At 45.1% G+C, this 23,155-nt stretch overlaps 1 protein-coding gene across 3 annotated transcripts in view; it reads left to right on the top strand.

Moving 5' to 3' along the window:
* Positions 1-1,015: 1,015 nt before the first annotated feature.
* The window catches only part of GALNT7 (polypeptide N-acetylgalactosaminyltransferase 7), a 253,098-nt gene continuing 230,958 nt past the window's right edge, over positions 1,016-23,155 (top strand). For 2 of the 3 annotated variants that reach the window (XM_068278797.1, XM_068278795.1), the window contains exon 1: positions 1,017-1,599. In XM_068278797.1, the coding sequence (XP_068134898.1) occupies positions 1,477-1,599 (123 nt within the window). In that variant the 5' untranslated portion in view covers positions 1,017-1,476. Of the gene's footprint in view, positions 1,600-23,155 lie in introns of all 3 variants that reach the window. The other variant, XM_068278796.1, reaches the window with a different exon arrangement.

Here is a 23,155-nt window from a genome sequence, read left to right as displayed (position 1 = left end):
CGACCTTTGGCAAATCTCCCTAACACTGCTTCTGCCTATAGAGCACGCCCTAGTGGCTGCTGCTCTGGCGCTTTGAGTCCACCAGGAGAAAAGCGCGATATAAATGTTATTTGTCTTGTCAGTAGGCTTTGGATGGCAGTGAGGGAGCGTTCTGCGTGGAGGGGGCTGGAGGAAGACCCGGGCATGTATTAAACTTTTGCCTCCTTTCATCTCAGGTACAATTATGGCTACCTTCCCAGTGGAACATTGCAGTGCGCCAGACAATATAACATAACGTGATTCAATTACACTAAAATAGTACAATCACATTGGGACATTAGCATTGCAATGAAATCCACTGAAGTAATGTAATGCATGCAGTGTGGTACCACCTATTAAGCTGCGAAGAAGCATCCATTATATATACTGTATGCGCTGTATAAGTAGATATCAGCAACTTTACAGTGATAAATAGTGCCGATTTATGATTGACTTCCAAAGATTTACACATTTGAAGTATTAAAAGACACTCAACGTTGCACCTGCTCATTCGCTGTAATGAACAGTATCACACAGACTGGATATCTGTGACTGGCATTTGTTTCTTTGCCAGGCAGGGTGGAGTGGCTGATGCGTGGAAAATTCCTTTGGAAAGTTTATGGCCACGTAGATCTATACTAACATGTGGACTTCCTGATTCACATCCTGGTAAACTGAATATCCAAACGGTGCAAATAAAAAAAAAAGAAAAAAGAAGGTCACACCTATTCTGAGGCAGGTGGGCATGAAGTGACTACAATATGACTGTAGCTATACAGCAATAGAACTATGTTAAAAATATACTTTTCAGAAAAAAACAAATACAATTTCACATGTTGTGGTGACCAAGCCAAAGCTAGAATTATTACTAAAAGAAAAGAGAAACCTTGAGACTGGCACAAGAGGGGAGGGGGGGGGGGAGTAGGCGTAACAATGGTAGGAGTAGGAGGGTGGAGGGATTGAGAGTGAATGAGCAGAGAATGGAAAGTAGAAAGGCAAGCCGAGAGACAGGTCCAGCACATAGAAGTGACAGCAGCCAGTCACACCTCAGAAGGACGGCGGAAAAGTTTTGTGTCTAGCAGAGGCGGGGTGAAGCAGGGGGCAGCAGCGGGACAGAGGAAGCAGCAGGGACAGTGCTGAGTGCTGCTGGGGAGGGAGGACTCAGGGCTACACTGAGAGGGAGCTCATCACACCTGTGCAGTGATCAGATGGCAGTGCAGGGACTGGCAGTGCGGAAGTTGTAGCATCTCCAGCAGCAGTAGCAGTCAGTGGGGTATATTGTGAGCTGCCCGTTATCCGCGCTGCACAGGGCTGGATCGCTGCAGCCGTGACGGGGAGCATCTTGTACGGCGGATCATGTGAGGAGTGGAGAGCCCAGCAGCAACAGCAGCCCGCACACCGCTCACACTCTCCCCCCAGCCACAGCACGCTGATCGCTGCCTCCCCCCGTGCCCGGAGATGAGGCTGAAGCCGGGATTCCTCCTGCGGAGCCTGCTGATTGTGGCCACTTTCCTGGCGCTGCTCATCCTCTGGTCCTCCCTCTCCTCCGGCAGGAACGAGCTGGAATCCCACCTGGCCCGGGTGAGTAGCGGCTCGTCATGTCTTGTGTGTCTGCTGCTATGTGTGCCTGCCTGCGGCCTCCAGCGGGGCACGCTGCGACCTCTAGTGCCTCTGCCTAGTGCTCCCCCCCATTACCCGAGCCCTAATGGCCGGGCCCCGCTGCCTAGGAAGGGAGATTCATTAATTTCACTAATCGCCTTAATGGGTTGTCACGCTGTGAGCAGAGCGGCGCATTGCGCAGCATCGGGCGCTGGGAGGCGGCACCAGCGCGCTCTATGCCAGTGCCGGGGTGCTGTTTGATAATGCCTGCCCCGTGGGGTTCTGGGTAATGTGTGGCACCTCCAGCCATTGGGTCCACCTCACGTTGGCAGTGGACGTTCGTAGGAGGCGGGTCCGCACCGCTGTCCCTGCGGCCACGGGGGACTCTTTCCCCCGTTTCCCCTCCCACTTGTTACCGAGCGCTGCATTCCAGGCTATGGCTCCGCCCACACAACTCATTGGAAGTGCTGTGACCCGAAAATCTATATATCCATCCGCCATGACATTGGCTGTAGGGGTGGCAGCCCAGGAGGGCAGGCTCTGGAAATAACCATTGTACTGAGCTGCTCTGCTGGAAAAATGGGTTTCTTTGCTCCATAGAATCATCTCATGTGCTGTCATTGTGACCTCGGACTTCAGCTGCCAGTTCTTCTTGGAGCCTCATTTAAAGTACAATAAAAATGGTTTTGCGATACAAACATGCAATTTTATGACTTCATAGAAAAGTGTTCTTGAATTTATTATTTCTATAGCATGTGGTGTGTATTCCAACAAAGACCGGCACCACACAGTATCTGTAGCTCTTCAAGATTTAATAGCAGCAGACATGATAACAACAACAGACATGCTGTTTCGGCCCCTTGTGGCCTTTGTCAAGTTGCTCAATAATCACGTATACCAGACTGAATATAACACATACATTTAAATAGAAAAACACACCCACATAGTGAACTTGTGACCAATCACAGGAAGTGCAATCGGAGGACCTGATGGGAGACTTATATCGTCCAAGGAGGACCAATAGATGCTGCACAATTTAAAATTTCACTCACCAATCAGGCGCGCAAGAGGGGTTCCTACTGCACGCAGCACTGCTGGAAACGTAACGGCGCATCATGGTTCCAAAACCGCCGCTTCCATCCACGGAAGCGAGCGGTATGACGACAACGTCATGTGACCTGATCACATGACCCAGTCAGCTGAGAGCACTACAGCCAATGATTGGCTGTAGTGCTCTCAGCTGACTGGGTCATGTGATCAGGTCACATGACGTTGTCGTCATACCGCTCGCTTCCGTGGATGGAAGCGGCGGTTTTGGAACCATGATGCGCCGTTACGTTTCCAGCAGTGCTGCGTGCAGTAGGAACCCCTCTTGCGCGCCTGATTGGTGAGTGAAATTTTAAATTGTGCAGCATCTATTGGTCCTCCTTGGACGATATAAGTCTCCCATCAGGTCCTCCGATTGCACTTCCTGTGATTGGTCACAAGTTCACTATGTGGGTGTGTTTTTCTATTTAAATGTATGTGTTATATTCAGTCTGGTATACGTGATTATTGAGCAACTTGACAAAGGCCACAAGGGGCCGAAACAGCATGTCTGTTGTTGTTATCATGTCTGCTGCTATTAAATCTTGAAGAGCTACAGATACTGTGTGGTGCCGGTCTTTGTTGGAATACGTATCACTGTGGCCCCCAGGTACCGGGGTGAGGACCGTGGCACACCATTTTTCTATTTGAGCCCTACAGTGGTGCTCCTGGACGCTTGTGCTATAGCATGTGGTGTTTGACCAAAAACTCTAAAAACCGGAATACGCGAGTCTCAAACGCATGCAAAATAGCATTGCAGTGCGAGTTTTAAACTCGCTCATTGACATCTATTGCAGCGTGCTTCTGAGTATAATGCTAGGTACACACCATACAATTATCTGTTAGATTTAGCTGGCAGATCAATTATTTCCAACATGTCCGATCTGAATGTCGGTGGTTTTTTTTCGTTTTATGTTCTATGAAACTCAATTAAAAAAGATCTAAAAATGATTTAAAACCGATAGAAAACTTGATAGAAATTCAGACACAGAAATGCATGCTGCAGGATTTTAGGAAATTGCATATTTTTGCAATGCGTAAATGTGAATTAGGTACATTACAAAACCTTACTTTTATAATGTCCTTGGGTGTCACAGACCGCATGTGGTGCTGAAAAGCAGACAGCAACGTGTATAGGGTGAACAAGGCCTTAAAGGGGTTATTTCGCGAAAAAAGTAGGCAGTTAAAAAATGTGACAGATGACAGGTTTTGGGCCAGTCCATCTTTTTAAGGGGATTCTCAGGGCTTTCTTTGTTTTCAACTGCATTTCCTGAACAACAGTTTAACTGCCAAAATAGCAAGATACCAGCCGACCTCCCTAATCACTAGCACACTATTATGTCAGTTAGATTTTGCAACTGTTGTTCAGGAAATGCTGTTGGAAACAAAGAAAGCCCTGAGAATCCCCCTTAAAAAGATGGACTGGCCCAAAACCTGTCATCTGTCACATTTTTTAACTGCCTACTTTTTTCGCGAAATAACTCCTTTAAAGGACTTACGAGGCTAAATTAGTCAAAAAATTAATTACCTGTATAATCTTTTACAGCACGGAGGATGCCGTCCGCGCCCTCCGTGCTGATCCGCCGGGTCCCCCCGCTAATTAGCCCCCCGGGCCAGCTCCCGACCCCACGGTCTCCCAAAATGGCCGCTTCCTCTGGCCGCGGCTGCGCAGTCCGCATAGCCGCGAGTGCAGCTGCGCAGCTCTAGGGCCAACCTCCCCGATCCACGCTACGTAGCTAGAGCTGCGCAGCCGCACTCGCGGACTGCGCAGCCGCGGCCAGAGGAAGCGGCCATTTTGGGAGAGGCAGGGGGGCCCGACCCGGCCGTGGGGTCGGGAGCCGGCCCTGGGGGCTAATGAGCAGGGGGACCCGGCGGATCGGCACGGAGGGCGTGGACGGCGTCCTCCGTGCTGTAAAAGATTATACAGGTAATTAACTTTTTTTTGACTAATTTGGCCTCGTAAGTCCTTTAAAGAGTACTTGAGGTAAAACTGACAGCCTGTTATGAAAGCAGTGTTGGGGGGTGTTTAGAGCTAATACTTACCTGCCCTGGGATTATGCCTCTACGCTAACGCGTGGTGTGATTTTATTTATTTTTTTTGGTACTTTTCCATTAGCCGGGCGCATCCACTAGGTGGCGATAAACTCCACCAGAATTACATCTTTCCCTACTATACATGGAGGGGGAATCGTAATTAACGCCACCTGGTGGATGCGCCCGACTAACGGAAAAGTACCTTTTTTTTTTTTTTTTTTTTCTTCTTTTGGGTTGTGTCTCGATTGTGGCAACCTGTGATTATGATTCATAGGTACAGCAAATGGAGTATTGCACGGTGTTAGCCATAATGAGTAGCCTATAATTCCGAGGTGATACAGATGTATGTAGCTGAAAAACAAGCAGTCAAATCCTGCTAAGATGTAAGGGCTGAGACATGCTGTAAGCACTTTTCTGACCATCAGCGCTGTTATAAAAAAAAAACACTCCCATTGACTTACATTAAAATTATGGTAAAATTGCTGCAATTGTGATTTTTCAAAAAAAGCGTATTTGTGATTATTTTACTGCAATTTTAATGTAAATCATTGGGAGTGTGTGTGTGTGTGTGTGTGTGTGTGTGTGTGTGTTTTTTTTTTTTTTTTTTAACCGCTCAGTGCTGTTGGTCAGAAAAGTGCTCACAGTGTGTCTCAGCTCTAATTCATTAGGTCCCAGTTCAAGCTGCATACATTTGTATACAAAACTTGCATAATCCTACGCTGAATTATTTGAACTAGTTAATTATCCATACTGATTAGCTCTTGTAGACTTCCAGTTCTGGTGAAATTGCTGTACAATGCTGTGCAACGATTACTTACCTGACACCAACCACCATAGGCTGGAAGAAAGTTTGTCTTGGCGCTTGGCTGCCCTTTTGATTGATAAACTATTCAGGAATGTATTAATCAGACACATTTAGGAAATTCAACCTAAGTGGTAAAATCTTATTGGTTTCCAGTGCGTCGGTTTGTGTGTGTTGTTGAATTGGGTATTGTGTTTTCAAGCTTGCTTTGCAAATCATGATGGGAGCCGGGTATTTGGAAAGCAGCAAGTTTTTCCGTAGGAACCAGAGCTCAGCAACACCACCCAGAGACCAGTCTACTGCATTGTTAAAAGCCATGCCCATGTAACTGAGTGGAATATAGTGGCTGCCATATTTATTTCCTTTTAATGCGCTCCTGAAGCATTTTTGAGGGCTTGTTTTCTTGTTGGCCCCTTGCAGCTTCATTTCTGTCAGTGCCGTCAGCCCCCATTTTGCCTCTTGTATGTTCCTTGGGTCTCCGCTGTGCCCTGTCTTGTTGACATCCAGACAGGAAGGGAAGGCATCATCTGCAAGGGCGATGCCCAGTTCTCTCCCATTGCAGCTAAGGATACACCACCCCCTTCACGCCTCCTGAGCCACGCTCCCATCTGCAGCTTCCCAAAAAAACATACTGCCATAATGCTGATGTCTTTGGGGCCCCCTCTGTCCCGTTTTCCCCGCTCCATTTATGTTAGGAACAAAATATATAAAATGCGTTTGTATCTGGGAAGACCGCTGCGACCTTGTAAGTAGTCAAAATCTGCTACTTGTGTGGTTTTTTTTTTTTTTTGTGAGTGTAGAAAGGTAAAGGTCAATCGTGTTAGCTCAATAGCACCACATATCTGGATTGGTGATAAATCTAAAAGTGCCCATTAATGGTACAATCTCCCAAATGATCGATTATACAGTCAATCAGATTGGGTGTCATTAATTCTGCCGATTGACAATGAACAATTGTTCTATTGATCGTTCCGTCGGTCTGAGTTTCGGAGCAATTCTTTTGTCCTGATGGACTGCTTATCATTTTCCTCTCTATTGGCAGGCTAGAACGATTGTTTCCAATCCATTGCAATGATCCGACAGTTGATGGTTCGGGAAATTGGATCATTAGTAGGCACTTTTTAAGGAAACTGTTTGTACAGAATGATGAACTATGACTATTTGGTTTGGTTATCCTTTGTGTTGGAATTTTTTTGATCTCCTCTTCTGCTCATATTTTATTATGTGTGTTCCATTGGGGAGGTTTCCACTCACATTATTATTTATTCTATCACAGTAATAATTAGACCCAGACAGAATATGAAATTAATTCCAAAATGGTATTGTAGGCACTAGAACAGACCTGGGGATAAACCTGCTATGAGGACACCTGTTGTGGTGACAGCTGTCAGAGGTGGAATTCCCCTTCCCTGATAGAAGAGAGTACCTCTGACTTTTCTTTAATTTCTACAACACCTATTACAAATTATCTTTTGCTAACTGCAAAGTGAATGCTTCTCAGTGGGTCACAGAGCCATTGCATTGTATTGCTGGTTGGAAGGGTGGCTAAAAGGTCCTGCTACTACTTCAAATCACAAAGCCCACAGAAAAACACTAAGGCTGCATTTCCACTTGTGCGGTGCGAATCGCCGCGGTAAAAATTCGCATGCGGATGCGAAATTCGTATGCGGGTCCATGCGAATTTTCACGCGAATTCGCACACGAATTCGCATGGATGACGATGTGTGCGAATTTAACCATGGCAGTGCTGGTGTGCTTTTCCATTGTTTCTATGCGAATTCGCATGAAAATTTGCATGAAAATTCGCATAAAAAAACCTCATGCGAATTTCCTATTAAACACATTGTATGCGATTCGCATAGCGGTATGCGGTATGCGAATTCTGATGGCTCTGCCATGCGAATTTTTTCTGCACAGAAAAACGCAAAGGAATCCTGACAAGTGGAAACAGTCCCATTGACTTGTATTGCTATGCGAATTTGTATGCGAAAAACGCATGCGAATTCGCGATAGTGGAAATGAGCACTTAAGGTGCCCTACATCAGACAATGTATGGGTAGATATACCTAGAGACAGATCTCTCTCTCTGCTCGAAATCTGATTGAAGAGAGATCTGTTGCCTGCCACTACACCGCAGGCCAATTTCCGATCGATTTCAGCATGAAACCTCTCGGGATATTGCCTTTTTACTGTGCCTCACTGACCCCTGCGCTGTCCCCCCCCCCCCCCCCCAATGTAAAATGTACCCCCTGTGCCCCATGCAGTATACTTTACCTGTCGGTGTGTGCTGCTGGCTCCGTCTCCGGACTCTTCGGCACATACATACGCGTATATATGTGCCGAAGAGTCTGGAGACAGAGCCAGCAGCACACACTGACAGGTAAAGTATACTGCATGGGGTACATTTTATACTGGGGGGACAGCGCCCGGGCTTTTGTCCCGTTTCTCAGTAATCCCGATATCGCACTCTGTTATCACCGTGCACCCGCCCGAGCTTGTTGGCCTTCCATCTTGCAGCATATCCATTCGATAATTGCAACCAATTTCAGGCTGATATTGATTGCGTTGTCGATCAGGCAAGTTTCTGCTGCAAAGTACTGTTTGGTTGGCTTGAACTGATTTTCAGCTAAGCACAAACTGCATGCACAACAACAGAAATGCAATTGCACCAAAAATCGTGCACACAGTCCATTTGTGCTTTTCAGAAAATCAGATCACATTATTGAGAACAGAAAACAACAATTTGCGTTCTAGCAAAAATGTCCTTATGATCAGCAAAATGCATGTTCTCTGAAAAATAAAAACGTATAGTGGGAACAGGCGCCACGTGATGATATAAATATGCTAAATAATCTACAAATCGCCTTTGTAAACATTAGACATGTTGCACCCTGAAGATTTGAGGACCCCTGGGGACCTTTTGGCTTTTTGTTGCTAGCAAATACTACTAAGTTCAACTACATGCCATTGCCAGGTCTGACAGCATTCAGTTATATGTGGGTACTTGATGATTTGTTGCCCACGACTCAACAGATATGTTCTATTCTGATTGGTTTAACATGCCAGATAATCCACTTCCATTATTGGCAAGGGGATGGATTGTTGAGGCCACATTGGTTTTTGCTGTTTTTTTTGGTTTTGTTACTGCAACACTAGTGGTTAGAGGTGATCCTTCATTTGATTTGTGATGACATCTGATTTGGATCAAGGAGACAGGTTATTAACGTCTATTTGCCTCCAGTCAGGGAATGGTGGGTAACTTGTCAGATTGGGCTGGTATTTTCCTGTGCATGACTATGGATCTTGCACAGTAGGTGTGAGCGGGGCGGGCAAAGATGGGACGGAATCATGAGGAGTAATGATCAGGTTCTGCCTTACTGAGTAGAGGCACACAATAATGGGATGTTTGTAATGCAGGGGGAAGTAGAGTAAGCAGTCACAGCACTGCAGCATATGATGTATAGATCAGGGCTGTGGAGTCGGTACAAAAATCATCCGACTCCAACTCCTCCGTTTTTTTAAACCTCCGACTCCATGTACCCAAAATGACTCCGACTCCTCGACTCCAACTCCTTAGTCTAATACTTACCAGAACTAAGGATTTGGTACAAAAATCATCCGACTCTTCAGTTTATGAAACCACCGATTCCATCTCCGACTCCAGGTACCCAAAATGGCTCCGACTCCTCAACTCTGACTCCACAGTCCTGGTATAGATTTCTGGATAATTTGGGAAAATCAGTCATGAATTATGACTGTGTTATGGATGGGGGAAATTTGATGTTAATTTGTGATATAGTCCTATATAGTTTAGTTTGTTGTTACAAAATGTGGTGTACAGTGTGCCATGCCATACACCAAAAACACTGGTTTGCAAGTGATGTAAATCTCGGTACCCCCATCATAGTGTCTTAAATACAATGCTGTATGCATCCAGTGTACAGATTAAACAGATTGGGGCATGGTCACATGGGAGATGGGGGTGTGCTTTGTTTTGATGTTACCACTTTTTTAGAATGTATGACTTTGTAGAGTATGCCAGAGACCTGTTACTGCAGTCACACATTTCTGGCTGCATGTCAAGCCCTGGTTGCTTTAGGTCTATTATGATCATGGTAGTGGGAGGGTGTAGTTTAAGGTATGGATAACCCCTTTTTTTTATGGGGCATGCTGCTGTATTTTATGCTGGTTTTATTTGGCCTTCACGCCAGTTTTATTTAAAACTAAACGTGCTTTCATCCTTTTCCTTTGGTGAAGCCTGAAAGTGAGGTGAAACATGTTAGGAAGTTGTTCTTGTGTTCTCTAGTGATATGTCTGCTAGGAAGCATGTATGGGAAATGGGATCGATAGTCTTTGTTGTAGAACAATGTGCAATGTTGGTTAGTTTCTCTGTTTCTATACTCTCTTGATATGACTTATCCTCTCCCTTTTGTGATATATTATTTTTCACTATGGTGATTAACAGGCGATTCCCGCTAATCACAGAAGCACTAGTGCTATTCCAGCCCTATTGCAGTGATCTTACTCCTGCGATTGGCGCCGATTGTGGGAGACTAGTGCAAATCGCAAAACGTGTTACCTGCAGTGATTCTGCAGCAATCGCGGTACAGTGCTTAGTAAAGCACTGATTGCGATCTCTCTGAATCGCGGAAGTGTACAGTGACTTTAATGCGCTAATCGCAGTAAAATCACTTGCACAAAACTGTAGTGCTAAGCGCTACCCTTTCGCACTTTTAAGTGTGAATGAGCACTCAAAGTCCATCTGAAGCCAAATTTAAAAACAAACTATTACCAAAGCTGCAGTTTTAGCTAGGAGGAGTGTGTGAGTCGGTAGGGTGTGTAGTAGGTCACTCACCAGTTTACTACAGAAATGTACAGTTTTGATAGGCAGCAAAAGGCCTCAGTGTAAACCCAGCCATAGGTACATCGGTATGTAATTTCTGAAAGTATTTGTGCAGTCATTTGTTTGTACCTTTCTGGAGAACTTGTCATAGTTTTATTGCCGACTTTAGGTGGCTTAGTGCTGTTTCTGCAAGCAATCTTAGATGGACTGGATGCTGGGTGAGGGATCTTTGGAGCCTGTGCTCTGTTGCATGATTCCTTCCTGTTATTTACACTGAAGAGTGGTTGTTATGATTTTGTCTGCATGTTCAGGACATTGTCATGTTGCAGAATGAACCAGAGGCTGATCAAATGCCTCTCCAATACCACTGCATGATAGACAAGGCTCTGCCTCTACTACCACCAGTGAGATTGCCGTCAATGCTGACCAATCATCTCCATTTTTAGGAAAGCAGTTCACGTTTTCCCGGGAACATCCACTGTGCTTCACTCTTGTTTGTGGACAATCGTACTTGTATTACTCTCAAGTACTTTTTCAAGTTGCTTCCTTAACATTTTGACCAATCCAAAGCGGCCATGTTTTCTACACTACAGGCCTTAAAGAGGAGCTGTTAGGTATAGGGTCTCAGAGAAAATAAACACATATATCAGTAGCTAAACATTGGCTGTACTTACATTACATATGCATTTCACTGTCCACGTTTGGATTTCACAGAATCTTTATATAGTATTTGCAGAGAATGATGCTCCTGACAGCTCATGGCAGGTCCCATGTTTGTCTGTCTCCTATGAAGCCAAATGTGTCGTCATTTCCTGCCTGCTTCCTGATGATTCCACTCTCACAAACTCTGGTAATGAATAACACTACTGTGCAGTGAATATTAATTAGCCATGTGGCTAGGAACAATAGCGGACTCCTGCAGTGTACTCTGCCCGAGATTTATTAGTGCTGTGAGCTAGATTGTTACATGCTGTTGAAACTTGAGCCTCACTAGCAGCCAGGGGAGGGCCCCAGAATGCTTTGCAGTATCTGTTATTTGGCTTGCGTCCTCCTTAGGAGCCTGGGAATACGGAGCCTTGCTGTCAGCAAACATCTAAAGTAAGAGAGATTTTTAACTGCAGTATTGCCTTTTTGGCTTCCTTCTAAACTGTTTAACACAGGAGAATAGAGGTTTAAATTAGCTTTTGCAGCCTGACAGTTACTCTTTAGGGCTGGTTCAGACGGACGCTTGCAGAGCGTTTACTGCCAGCGTTCAGGGCTTGGTGTTAAACGCTCCCATTCAAGTGAATGGGATCGTTTGTACCAAGCTTTCAAGCGCGTTTACACAAACGCGGCGTTTGGGTCCCGATTTTCCCTGGCGTTCAAGGAGCCCCTGGAAGCTACATGTAGCTTCCAGGGGAGGTTAACCGCGACGGGTAATGTTCCCCTACGGGAAGAAAAAACGCGACCGCATCCAAACGCACACGAACGCTGCTGAACGCGACGCCAGCAAACGCAACGCCTCCAAACGTCCGTCTGAACCAGCCCTTAAAGTGACTCTGTAACAAAAATTACAACGTTTTTTCTACCATCCTACAAGTTCCTAAACCTATTCTAATGTGTTCTGGCTTACTGCAGCTCTTTCTACTATAACCATCTCTGTAATAAATCAATGTATCTTTCCCCTGTCAGACTTGTCGGCCTGTGTCTGGAAGGCTGCCAAGTTCTTCAGTGTTGAACTGTTCCTCTATGCACACTCCAGTGTGTGTTTTATTTACATAAGCCAGCAGCTTCTCTGCTATCTTATCAGTGATAGAAGAGAGCTGGATAAAAATCCTCCTCTGGAGGCTGTGAAAGGAGCTGGTCTGTCACATACTGAGGAATTAACGACATAGGCAGAGCTGTCTGCAGGAAGCCTGTAATGTTCAGTGCATGAGAGAAGCTGGGGACAGAAGGTAAACACACACAAGTGATCTCTTGAGATTCAGAAGTAAGGCTGTATACAGCCTGCTTGTGTATGGATGTATTTTCTATGTGTGGACATGCTGTACATCAACCTACTTCCTGTTTTGGTGGCCATTTTGTTTGTTTATAAACAAACTTTTTAAAACTGTTTTTGACTACTTTTAATGCTGCGGGGAGCGGTGAAATTGTGACAGAGGGTAATAGATGTCCCCTAACACACTGGTATGTTTACTTTTGTGCGATTTTAACAATACAGATTCTCTTTAGGGTGCGTACACACATGCGACTATAGTCATTTGTAACGATCGTTCCCCGATCTTTACCAACGACGATCGTTACAAAAAACGAACCACCGACTATTAAGGCAAACGACGAACGAGCCAAATCGCTACAAAAGAAAGTTCTGTCTCGGCGGATTTTAACCAACGACGATCGTTTGCAAAAGTAGTACATCGTTGGAAACGGTCGTTCGTACTAGGCCTGACATGCGCATTTCACAATTTCTCTGTGAAACTTCTCATTTTTATGCGCAGGCGCAATAGTTGCTTTACGTGATGTAACGTTCGTTCTAACGATCAAATCGTTACACACCTTTTAAAACTATCTTTACTTAGGTCGTTCTTTCATCAATTAAAAGTTCGTTCGTCGTTCTCAACGAACGATCGTTGTCGCATGTGTGTACGTAGCATTCGGTTTTCATAAGTAAGTAAGTAATTTGCCTTAGGTTTCCACTTCAGAGGAAAAGTGTTTTTTTTATAAAAAAATTTTTTACTTAACTTTTCCATCTTATCCATGAACAACTTTTCTGATAATACAACTTCAGATTTTTTTTTTTTTACTTGTACATCTTTCTTATGTTCCAGAAAATGTTTCATTAGTGTTAGGAAGCATTTTCTTTCATTTCAATTAGAAGTGAGAATATTGCTTCAGAGGGATGAAATGTGTTTTAGGCCCAGTGCACACTGAGCGGATCCGCCGGCCGCATTTGCCTGTTAATCCACGTGGCTAATGTATGTGAATTGGCTTGTGCACACCGGCGGTTTGAGCTTTTTTGCAAAAAACCTCAAACCGCCGGTGTGCACCAGCCCATTCACATACATTAGCCACGTGGATTAACAGGCGGATGCGGCTAGCGGATCGCATCCAAATCCGCTCGGTGTGCACTGACCCAAAAAAAGCTAGCGTTTTGTGGATCTGCTAGCGGTTTTGGTGTGCACTGGGCCTGAGACAGGGCTGTGGAGTTGGTGTAAAAAAAAATAAAAAAAAAATCATTCAACTCTGACTCTTCTGTTTATGATTCCACCGAGTCCAACTTCTCTAATTTGCATATAACAATCTTGTTGATTGAAAGTATGTAACATAAAAGGCATTTTATCACTACCAAAGCTTAGGAATTTTAAAGCTATATTAAGATGGCATCTGCTTTTGGAAGCAAAGCTCCTGGCCAGGAAGCTGACACTCTGCCCTGTCAACCATTTCCTGTCATTGCCAACCTGAATTCCCTGGCACGTTGTCTGTTTAATAAGATTCACCGGAGCCCCATATGGTAGCACCACCACCTTACAGAAAAAGGCCTCTGCCTTCTCTGATATAGAAAAGGCCAGGGCCATTTTCTGCAAGAGGGCAGTTCTAGGCACCGGAACCCAGTCGATACGGTGTTCCAGTGAATCTCCTTAAACAGACAATCTCCTTAAACAGACAATCTGTTGTGCATTATAACGTTTAAGCATAAGTGTGCCTCTGTGCTTTTTATGTACACCAGAAATGCACTTTAAAGTAAACATCCAAGGAGATTAAAAAAAAAAATCCACTTAACTAAGGCTTCCTCCAGCCCGTGGCAGCAGTCCTGTGCCCTCGCCACAGCTCCCGAGGCTCCCGTTCTTCTCTGCTGCAGAACCCAACCTCGACAGGTTGGGTTCCGGGTCGGCGTCTTCTGCGCTTCACGGCGCAGGTCACGTGGAGTCGGAGTCGGGGCAATTTTGGGTGCCTGGAGTCGGAGTCAGGAAAAAAATACTCCGACTCCTAATGAATTTAAACTGTAATTAAAATAGAAAATATGGAAAAAAAATCTATTTCTCAGATAATAGTCATCATAAATAATTTATACATACAATAATAGCTGTGCTTAGTCCACAAAAATGAAATAAACCAATCAAAATTAGTTACTTGTGCTGATTCAATAAAGCAGTCCCCGTATTTTTAACGTCAGATATACACATCTGATTCTGACTGTATATAAGATGTGTACACAGGAATCTCTTATATATACTAAATAACATCTATGCTGTAAGTATAAAGCCTGATGTGTAGCCGTGTCACTAATAGAGATGGTCAATGAGATGGAAATAATTCTGCGTTGATTCTGATTTATGCAAATGTATGCTTTTGAAATCAAATAATTTGATATGTTGTTAAAATTTGGTTTGGTGACTACGAATTAAATGGTACCTGAGAAGGATGAAAAGAAGAGTGTTATACATACCTGAGGCTTCCTCCAGCCCCCTTCAGGCTAATCAGTCCTTCACTGTCCACCTCCACCACCTGGATCTTCTGCTATGAGTCCTGGTAATTCAGCCAGTCAGCACAGTCCGGCCGCATGCCACTTCCACAGCCAGGAGCATTCTGCACCTGCGCAACAGTGCTGCGCATGTGTAGTACGCTCCCGGCGGCGTAGTGTGTGCATGCGCACTATGCCAGACTGGCTCAAGTACCTGGACTCATAGCAGAAGATCCAGGTGGCGGAGGAGGACAGCAAGGGACTGATTAGCCTGAAGGGGGCTGGAGGAAGCCCCAGGTATGTATACAACTTTAATTTCATCTGTCTCAGGTTTATTTTGTTACACACTAGTACTATACTCTACATATGCACTCTCCACAGAGCTGCAGGGAATCCACTGAGAATGTTGTGCACATTGAACACAGAGGTGTTGTCTATCACCCATAAACCTGGTTCAGATTGTGCATGAAGAATGTGTAATAGAGGAAGAATCCCCTCATTCCCCTGCAGAGTACCTGCACATCATTCTTATCTGTACCCACAGTTACATTGCCTAGGGCCTGATAGATGTTCTTTGTTCCGGTCTGTACCTTTTACAACTTTACAAGTACTCTTACCAAGGACTAGTTTTAGTCTATGACTAAAGGGAATAAATATGGCAGTCTCCATATCCTCCTCACTTCAGTTGTCTTTTAAAATTCCTAAGCGTTGGCAGTGAAGAGACGAATTTCATGTTACATACTTTCAATCAACAAGATTTGATAATATGCAAATTAGAGGAGTCTGAGTCGGTGGAATCCTAAACTGAGGAGTCGGAGTCGGTGGATTTTTGTACAGACTCCACAGCCCTGGTGGTCTGGCCGACGTCATCATGATGGTACTGCGCAGGCCCGTCATGACGTCGGCCGGACCACGTGACCCGCGCAGAAGAGGACGACCCGGAACCCGACCTGGCGAGGTCAGGTTCTGCAGCCGAGAAGACCGGTAGCGTCCGGAGCTACAGCGAGGGCACAGGACGGCTGCCATGGGCTGGAGGAAGTGGATTTTTTTGTTTTTAATCTCCTTGGACACTTCCTTTAAACATAGGATATAGCTGCAGAGTAGCTGTTCAATAGAGTACATGCAGAAGGTGCAGACAGGTACAAAGAATATCCATCAGGTTCTAAGGAATCTGTAAGTACATCTGAGAGATGTGCAGGTACTCTGCAGAAGAATAAGGGCATTCTTCCTGTATTACGTGTTCATCATGCACAATCTGAACTAGGATTATGGGTGATGGGCAACACCTCTGCGATCCAATGTGCACAACATTCTCAGTGCATTCACACCAGCTTTGCAGGGAGCGCATATACTACTGTATAACTTAATTTGTAGTCACCAACACCAAATTAATTGATTTCATGAACAAAGGTAGTTTTGAAATGAAGTAGTCAATTTTTTTTTCTTTTAAATACAGTTTAAATTTATTCAGTCGGGTCCTTTTTTTATGACTCAGTCTCCAGGTACCCCAAAATTGCTCTTTACTCTGACTCCACAGAGCACAAAAATATTACTTCTTCAGTCTGTAGATGGCTTTACTTTACATGACAATGGCCTCGAACACACAGGCAATCTCATGAACAACTGATTACAGCAATAAAAACAAGGAGTCGTGTGTGCGCGTGCATGTGTGCGTGTGTGCGCGTGCGTGCGTCACAAAGTCCTGAAATCTTCATGGATAGAAGTCTGAGATAACTTGTAAAACCGAACCAGGCTCTGAAGCAAGCAGATCATAGCTGAAGTCTGCAGTGACACTCTGGCAAGTTCTCCATGATGCTTGGAACAGCCTACAGAAACTGCATACAATTACATCCAAAAGAATTGCTGGTTTTAAAAGCTAAAGAGTGGCCAAACCAAGTGCCACTATATCTCATCTGTTTATTTTTAACTTCCGGTTCACTTTATTGATAAGATGTAAAAATGTCACCTTGGAGAAAACTTAGGAGGAAAAGTGAATTGGATCAAGGGCTTGATTCACAAAACGGTGCTAACTGTTAGCACGCTGTGAAAAGTGCTTCCTGCGAAATTTTGTCTGATAACTGTTATTTCACGCAAAAATTCACAGTCGTGCATTGTCGTGAATTTTCCACGATAGATTGGCGTTATCGTGCGAACGTGACCGTTAACACACACAAAATTTGCAATAACGCGAGAACGTGAATTTTTGCACGCGATAACCGTTTTTCGCATGAAAAACTTTTTTCATGCTAAAACGCGCGAAAAGCCGTGCTAACAGTTAGCACTGTTGTGTGAATCAAGCCCATAGACTGCCAGTGCCAGCTATGTTTGAATTGTGTTTATTACGTGTCTTGCCCAAATCTACATGTACTAAAGTCCACATTAGTCAGTACGGATGTCATTGAGGTGCTGAAACATCTAAGATCATTGAGAATTATGCAAAGTATTATGATGCAAAAGTATGATTATTATTATTATTATTATTATTATTATTATAATTATCGCTTTGAGTCCCCAGGGAGAAAAGCGCTTTAAAAATATTTTTATTATGAAAATCTAAAATGTAAATGGACTAACCAAATCTTGCAGTGTAAGCTTTTGATGTGTCCATTTTCAAGCTGCATGGATTTTGCAGTAACATTTGCATAGTTTTGCATCAACTTAGAATTATTTCCATATTTCAAGTCCAGTAGAAAGTTGGCACTTTGTACTAAATGCCTTTAGATGTCTGTGGCGCAGAAATATGAGGAAACAAAAACATCTAAAGTCATCCATGGCAGGCAGAAGTAATTCTGTGCTAAAATGCCTTTAGACATCTGTGTTGCATGGATGTAGAAACACAAACGCCTATAGACGTCAGCAGCAATCTAAAATGCAGTGTTGCTGAAATGCATTTATAAACCAGCTCACCTGAATTAGGATTTTACCTCCGGATGGAAGTAATTCATTGTCAGCCAAAGTGATAATTTATCCTATGGAGAGGAGAAGCCAAAGGGTTCATGCTATGTGCAGAAATGAAATGAAAATTCAGACTAGCCAATTGCTACTCGCCCAACAATGTTCGTCAAAGAAGACAGGGTGCCTTTCCAGGCATTAGAATGTTGCCCAAAAGATTTGAGAATTATTTTTTTTCCACCACTTTCAGGTGTCGATACAGGTTTAGGCTGGTTTCACAGTGGGACGTTACAGGCGCACGTTAGAGCAGCCTGTAACGCAGCCCACCGCACAGTAATTATTATTATTATTATTATTTATTGTATTTATAAAGCGCCAACATATTACGCAGCGCTGAACATTAATTTAGGTTACAGACAATATTTAGGGGTGACATACAGCAATATGACAATACAGGAATACAAGAAAACCAGATCACACAGCACAGTATTAGTACAAGGTAATGCTTAGTCACTGGATGAAGCATGGAGATTAGGCAAGTTAGGTTCACTCAAATGCATGGCATGGGTTCACAGTAATGGAGGTGCCAGATCAGGTAGGACACAAAAGGAGGAGGACCCTGCCCAAAGGCTTACAATCTAGAGGGAGAGGTAAGGACACGAATGGTAGGGGACCAGAGTTCAGCTGTAGGTTTAGAGCACTTGTGAGGGGTAGTAGGCCAGAGTGAAAAGGTGAGTTTTGAGGGCTTTCTTGAAGATGTTGAAGGAGGGTGCTGCCCTAATGGGCGGAGGTAGGGAGTTCCATAGTGTTGGAGCAGCTCTTGAGAAGTCCTGGAGGCGTGCATGGGACTGGGTGATGCGGGGGGTGGTTAGGCGAAGTTCATTGGAAGAGCGGAGTGAGCGGCTAGGTGTGTACCTCTGAGTAAGATCGGAAATGTAGGTTGGACAGGTTTTGTGGACAGATTTGTAGGTCAGACACAGTATCTTGAATCTGATTCTGGACTGGATAGGAAGCCAGTGGAGGGATTCTAGGAGGGGATCTGCCGTGGTGGAGCGGTGGGAGCAGTGGATAATTCTGGCTGCCGCATTCATGATGGACTGCAGTGGGGCTGTTCGGGTCATAGGGAGACCAGACAGCAGGGCATTGCAGTAGTCAAGGCGGGAAATTATGAGGGCATGGATGAGGAGTTTGGTGGTGGCAGAGGTCAGGAAAGGGCGAATCTTACAGATGTTACGAAGGTAGAAGTTGCAGGACTTTGTGAGGTTTTGGATGTGGGAAGTGAAGGAGAGTGTGGAGTCCAGGGTGACACCCAGACAGCGGGCTTGAGAGGTAGGGCGAATGGTAGTGTGGTTAACAGTGACATGCACATCTGGGAGGTTCGTGGATGGCCGGGGTGGGAAGATCATAAATTCCGTTTTGTCTAGATTTAGTTTCAGGAACCTAGCAGACATCCAGGAGGAGATGGCGGATAGGCAGGAGGAGACCTTGTCCATGGTAGTGGTGGATATGTCAGGGGTGTGGAGGTAGATCTGGGTGTCATCTGCATACAGATGGTAGTTAAAACCCATGGAGGAGATAGCCTTGCCAGTAATGAAAAATCAATGGGGCTGTTCACAGTGCGGACGTTGCGTTACATTGTAACGCTGCGTCACAAGACAACGTACTGCATGCAGTACTTTGGACGCGGCTGAGCCGCGTTAGACTGCTTGCACATGCTCAGTAATGTGGGGGAGGAGCGGAGAGCGGCCAGGCACATGGCTAATTAATATGCACTGCACGTTATGACGTGCAGTGTTTACTTCCTGGAGCAGCCGCTCTGTGCGGCGATTGGCCGGCGGGACCACGTGATGCCGCATGCGCACAAGAGTGCGCATCACGGCATCACTGACGCCAGAGTGAGCTGCACAACGCGGCTCACTCTGACGTCCAGATCCAGCACCACCAGGCGTTCCGTTAGGGGGACGTTATGCGACCTTAACGCCCCCTCTAACGCAACGTCCTGGTGTGAAATTAGCCTTAAAGTGGACCTGAACGCTTGCACAGGACATAAAGAAAATCTAGAGAAATGCACCCTGTATGTATTTCGAGAGTTTAGCCTGTGTAATCATTTGTGACTAATCACCACTGTAATTGTCAAGACTTACTGCACCATCGAGGTTCCCGCTGCCTCTGTGTGTTATTTGTTTTTAACCAGGGTGTCCCCCCCCCCCCTCCTCCCCTTCCCCACGAATGCATAGCAGTCACTTCACTTGTCATAGGAAAAGTAGAGATTGCAGATTGCAGGAAACCTCTAGGTATATATGCTTCATCATATGCTGAGTTTGGATTGTCCAGGTCTGTGACAGATGTTCTTTAGGCACATTTATTCATTCTCATTTCAGTTAGTGTTAGCGGATATCATGCTGATAATTTTCTTTAAATGTTATTGTTGTTTTTCTAGCACCCGGTACACCTCTAGACCTAAAAGCACAGCTGATAGTAATGTTTCTGGAATTTGATCTGAGTTTCAGGTAACCCTCAGGTGACTTGAGCCATTGCAAGACTGTAGGCTAGTGCTTTACAATATATATCGATTTATAGTATCTTTCTCAGCAGTGCATTTACTGTAAATATTATTGGCTTTAAAAAAAATCTATCCACATTGGAAGCAATCGTATATCAAGTGGAATTCTGCATACTGTAATGTTTACTGATTAAACAATAACGGTTGACTCTTATGCAGTCAAGAGTCCATTCACACCATTCCATGCAAGTAGCCATGTGTCGTACTGCAGTGTGCGGCTACCTGTGCCGCTGTGTGCCATGCTGTGGAGTCCATTCACTACACTGAGAGGTAACAGGCAAGAATGCATACTGCAGTGCCATCACGTATCCTATGGAAATGGAGTGTTATAATAGGAAGTATGCAGCATCTGGTGTGGTGTGGTGTGCTGTACCACACTGTGTGAACAAACCCACAGGCAGCAGTGCAGTACAGTTCCCTTCTATGGAAGGAGCAGAGGACTTATGTGTGGGGCGTGACAGAGGTGGCAGGTAAGTAGGAGAAAAATCACCTCGTCCACCGCTTGCACCAGATCATTTGGCACTCTGGATATCATCATATTGGGGAGGGGGAAGGCACCATACACACTAGACTCTCAGCAGAGGCAACCCTGCCCGCTGACAACTATATAGCCTAAGACACTAGGATGATGGGACATAAGGTTATGACTAAGGTAGGCTAGTGGGCCCCAAACAGTGATTTCCGATCAATATTTCAGTCAATCATCTGGAGAATTGTATCATGAATGGCCACTTTTAGTAATATGCCACACAGACAGTTTGATGCCCAGTAATAGGAACACTAGCTAGAAACCGCTGTCTGTAAGGAACTTTTAATTGATAGTAGCATAGTATTTCTAGCAGTGGTGTTTGGTTGCACCTTATTGTTCCTTACTGCAGCTGCTTGGCTTAGCAGCTGCTGACTGGTTGGTGTTAGTGGGCTGTATTTAGAGAATGAACCACTTCCAATGACGCTGGACCCCTGAAATACTGAAAAGGCACCAGGCATTGCCCTGTGCGGTCAGCAAGGTATTGATTTTTCCATGTAAATGTAGCTAGTTCACATCTATGCGCTGCGCTGAGCAGCGTTACAAAAACGTAGGTTTGCATGCATTTCTGTGCGTTGAGCTGTAAAGCGCACATCAATGCAAGTGAATGGGTGCGCTTTTTAAGCGCATAGAAGCGCATGCGTTTTTTTACCCCTATTTGGAAAAATACATTTACATAGAAAAACAAAGCTTTATTGACAACTGCTACTGCTACATTAAGCAAAACGTGCCTTAAAGAAGCGCAGCGCAACGCACAGAAGCGCGCACTAAAGCGCGCACAAGCGCATGCATTTTTTGCCACGCGCTTTCACAGGTTTCTCAGCGCAGCAGATGTGAACGAGGAGGGAATGCTGGTATAAGCAGAAGCTATGTGCTGGGATTCCCATCACATGGTTTCAGGTATTGAAAACTGGTTTGGCAGCTGTGATTTACTAATGAAATTTGAGAAAGGATCTTGGGTTGGGTAAATGTGTCACTTGTGTGTCCAGGCGATTTCTGTCCAGGACAATCTGGTTTTGCATTCAGTTTGATCTGCTGCAGCCCAGTTACTTCTCATAAGGTCGGTACTGCAGACATGCTGCAGGCCAGATTGATGCAGTCAGTTAATAGTGATCATCAATGAGATCTAAATCTTCTGGGTTTGCAAGCAAATTGTATGCAGCTTTGGACTCAGATGCTGCTGTGTTTCTTTGGCTGAGTTCGCGTGGAATATTTGCATCTCATTGATTATACTGTACTGGGTGAAGTGGACCTGAACTCAGAACTTCCTCTCTGCTCTAAAAGATAAGCAACAGCATAATAACCTTTGAGGGCTCGTTCTCACTTAGGCGATCAGCAGGTAATTTTCCCCGGCTAAACGCCAAAGCACTAGCACTTTTTAAAGCGTTAGTGCAATGTTAACCTATGGCACTGATTTCACTGCTGCGATTGCCGCCGATCGTGGGTGTTTCACGATTAGCGGCAATCGCAAAACGTGATCCCTGCAGCATTTTTCCGTGATTCAGGAGCGATAGCGATACAGTGCTTATGAAAGAAATGATCGCAATCGCTCTGAATCGCAAGAGTGTACCATGATGCGCCAAGCACGGTAAAATCGTCAGCGCAAAACTGTTTTGCTACTTTTAAGTGTGAATGGGCCCTAAAGAAATAGATTTCTTTGTTACAGCTGATACAAATCCTGCAAACATCCTGTGCTTTCAAATTAGCCTCTGCTGTGGCAGTCACCTGACACAGCTGAGAGATTATATTACAACTTGTGATTAGTCACAGATGAGGGGGAATCCAACAGGCTAAACCCTCTAAATACACACAGGGTGCATTTTCCTTTGTTTTCATTCTGTCCTGCGCAAGAGTTTGGGTCCACTTTAACCATCTTAGCGGTATGGACGAGCTCAGCTCGTCCATCACCGCCGATGGCTGCCGCTCAGGCCCTGCTGGGCCGATTTTGAAATAAAAAGGAGCACACGCAGCCGGCACTTTGCCAGCCGCGTGTGCTACCTGATCCGCCGCGTGCAGCGGCGAAAGAGGGTCCCCCCCAGCCGCCCGAGCCCTGCGCAGCCGGAACAAATAGTGCCGGCCAGCGCTAAGGGCTGGATCGGAGGCGGCTGACGTCAGGACGTCGGCTGACGTCCATGACGTCACTCCGCTCGTCGCCATGGCGACGAGGAAAGCCAAACAAGGAAGGCTGCTCATTGCAGCCTTTCTTGTTACTTCTGATTGCCGGAGGCAATCAGAAGAATGCGTCAGGAGTGCCCTCTAGTGGGCTTTCATGCAGCCAACTTTCAGTTGGCTGCATGAAATCGTTTTTTTTTTTAATAAAAAAAAAAACCCTCCCGCAGCCGCCCTGGCGA

The sequence above is a fragment of the Hyperolius riggenbachi genome, chromosome 1, assembly GCF_040937935.1.
Source record: "Hyperolius riggenbachi isolate aHypRig1 chromosome 1, aHypRig1.pri, whole genome shotgun sequence".
NCBI lineage: Eukaryota > Metazoa > Chordata > Amphibia > Anura > Hyperoliidae > Hyperolius > Hyperolius riggenbachi.
Note: the sequence above shows the minus strand (reverse complement) of the source record. Positions and strands in the feature narration are given on the sequence as shown.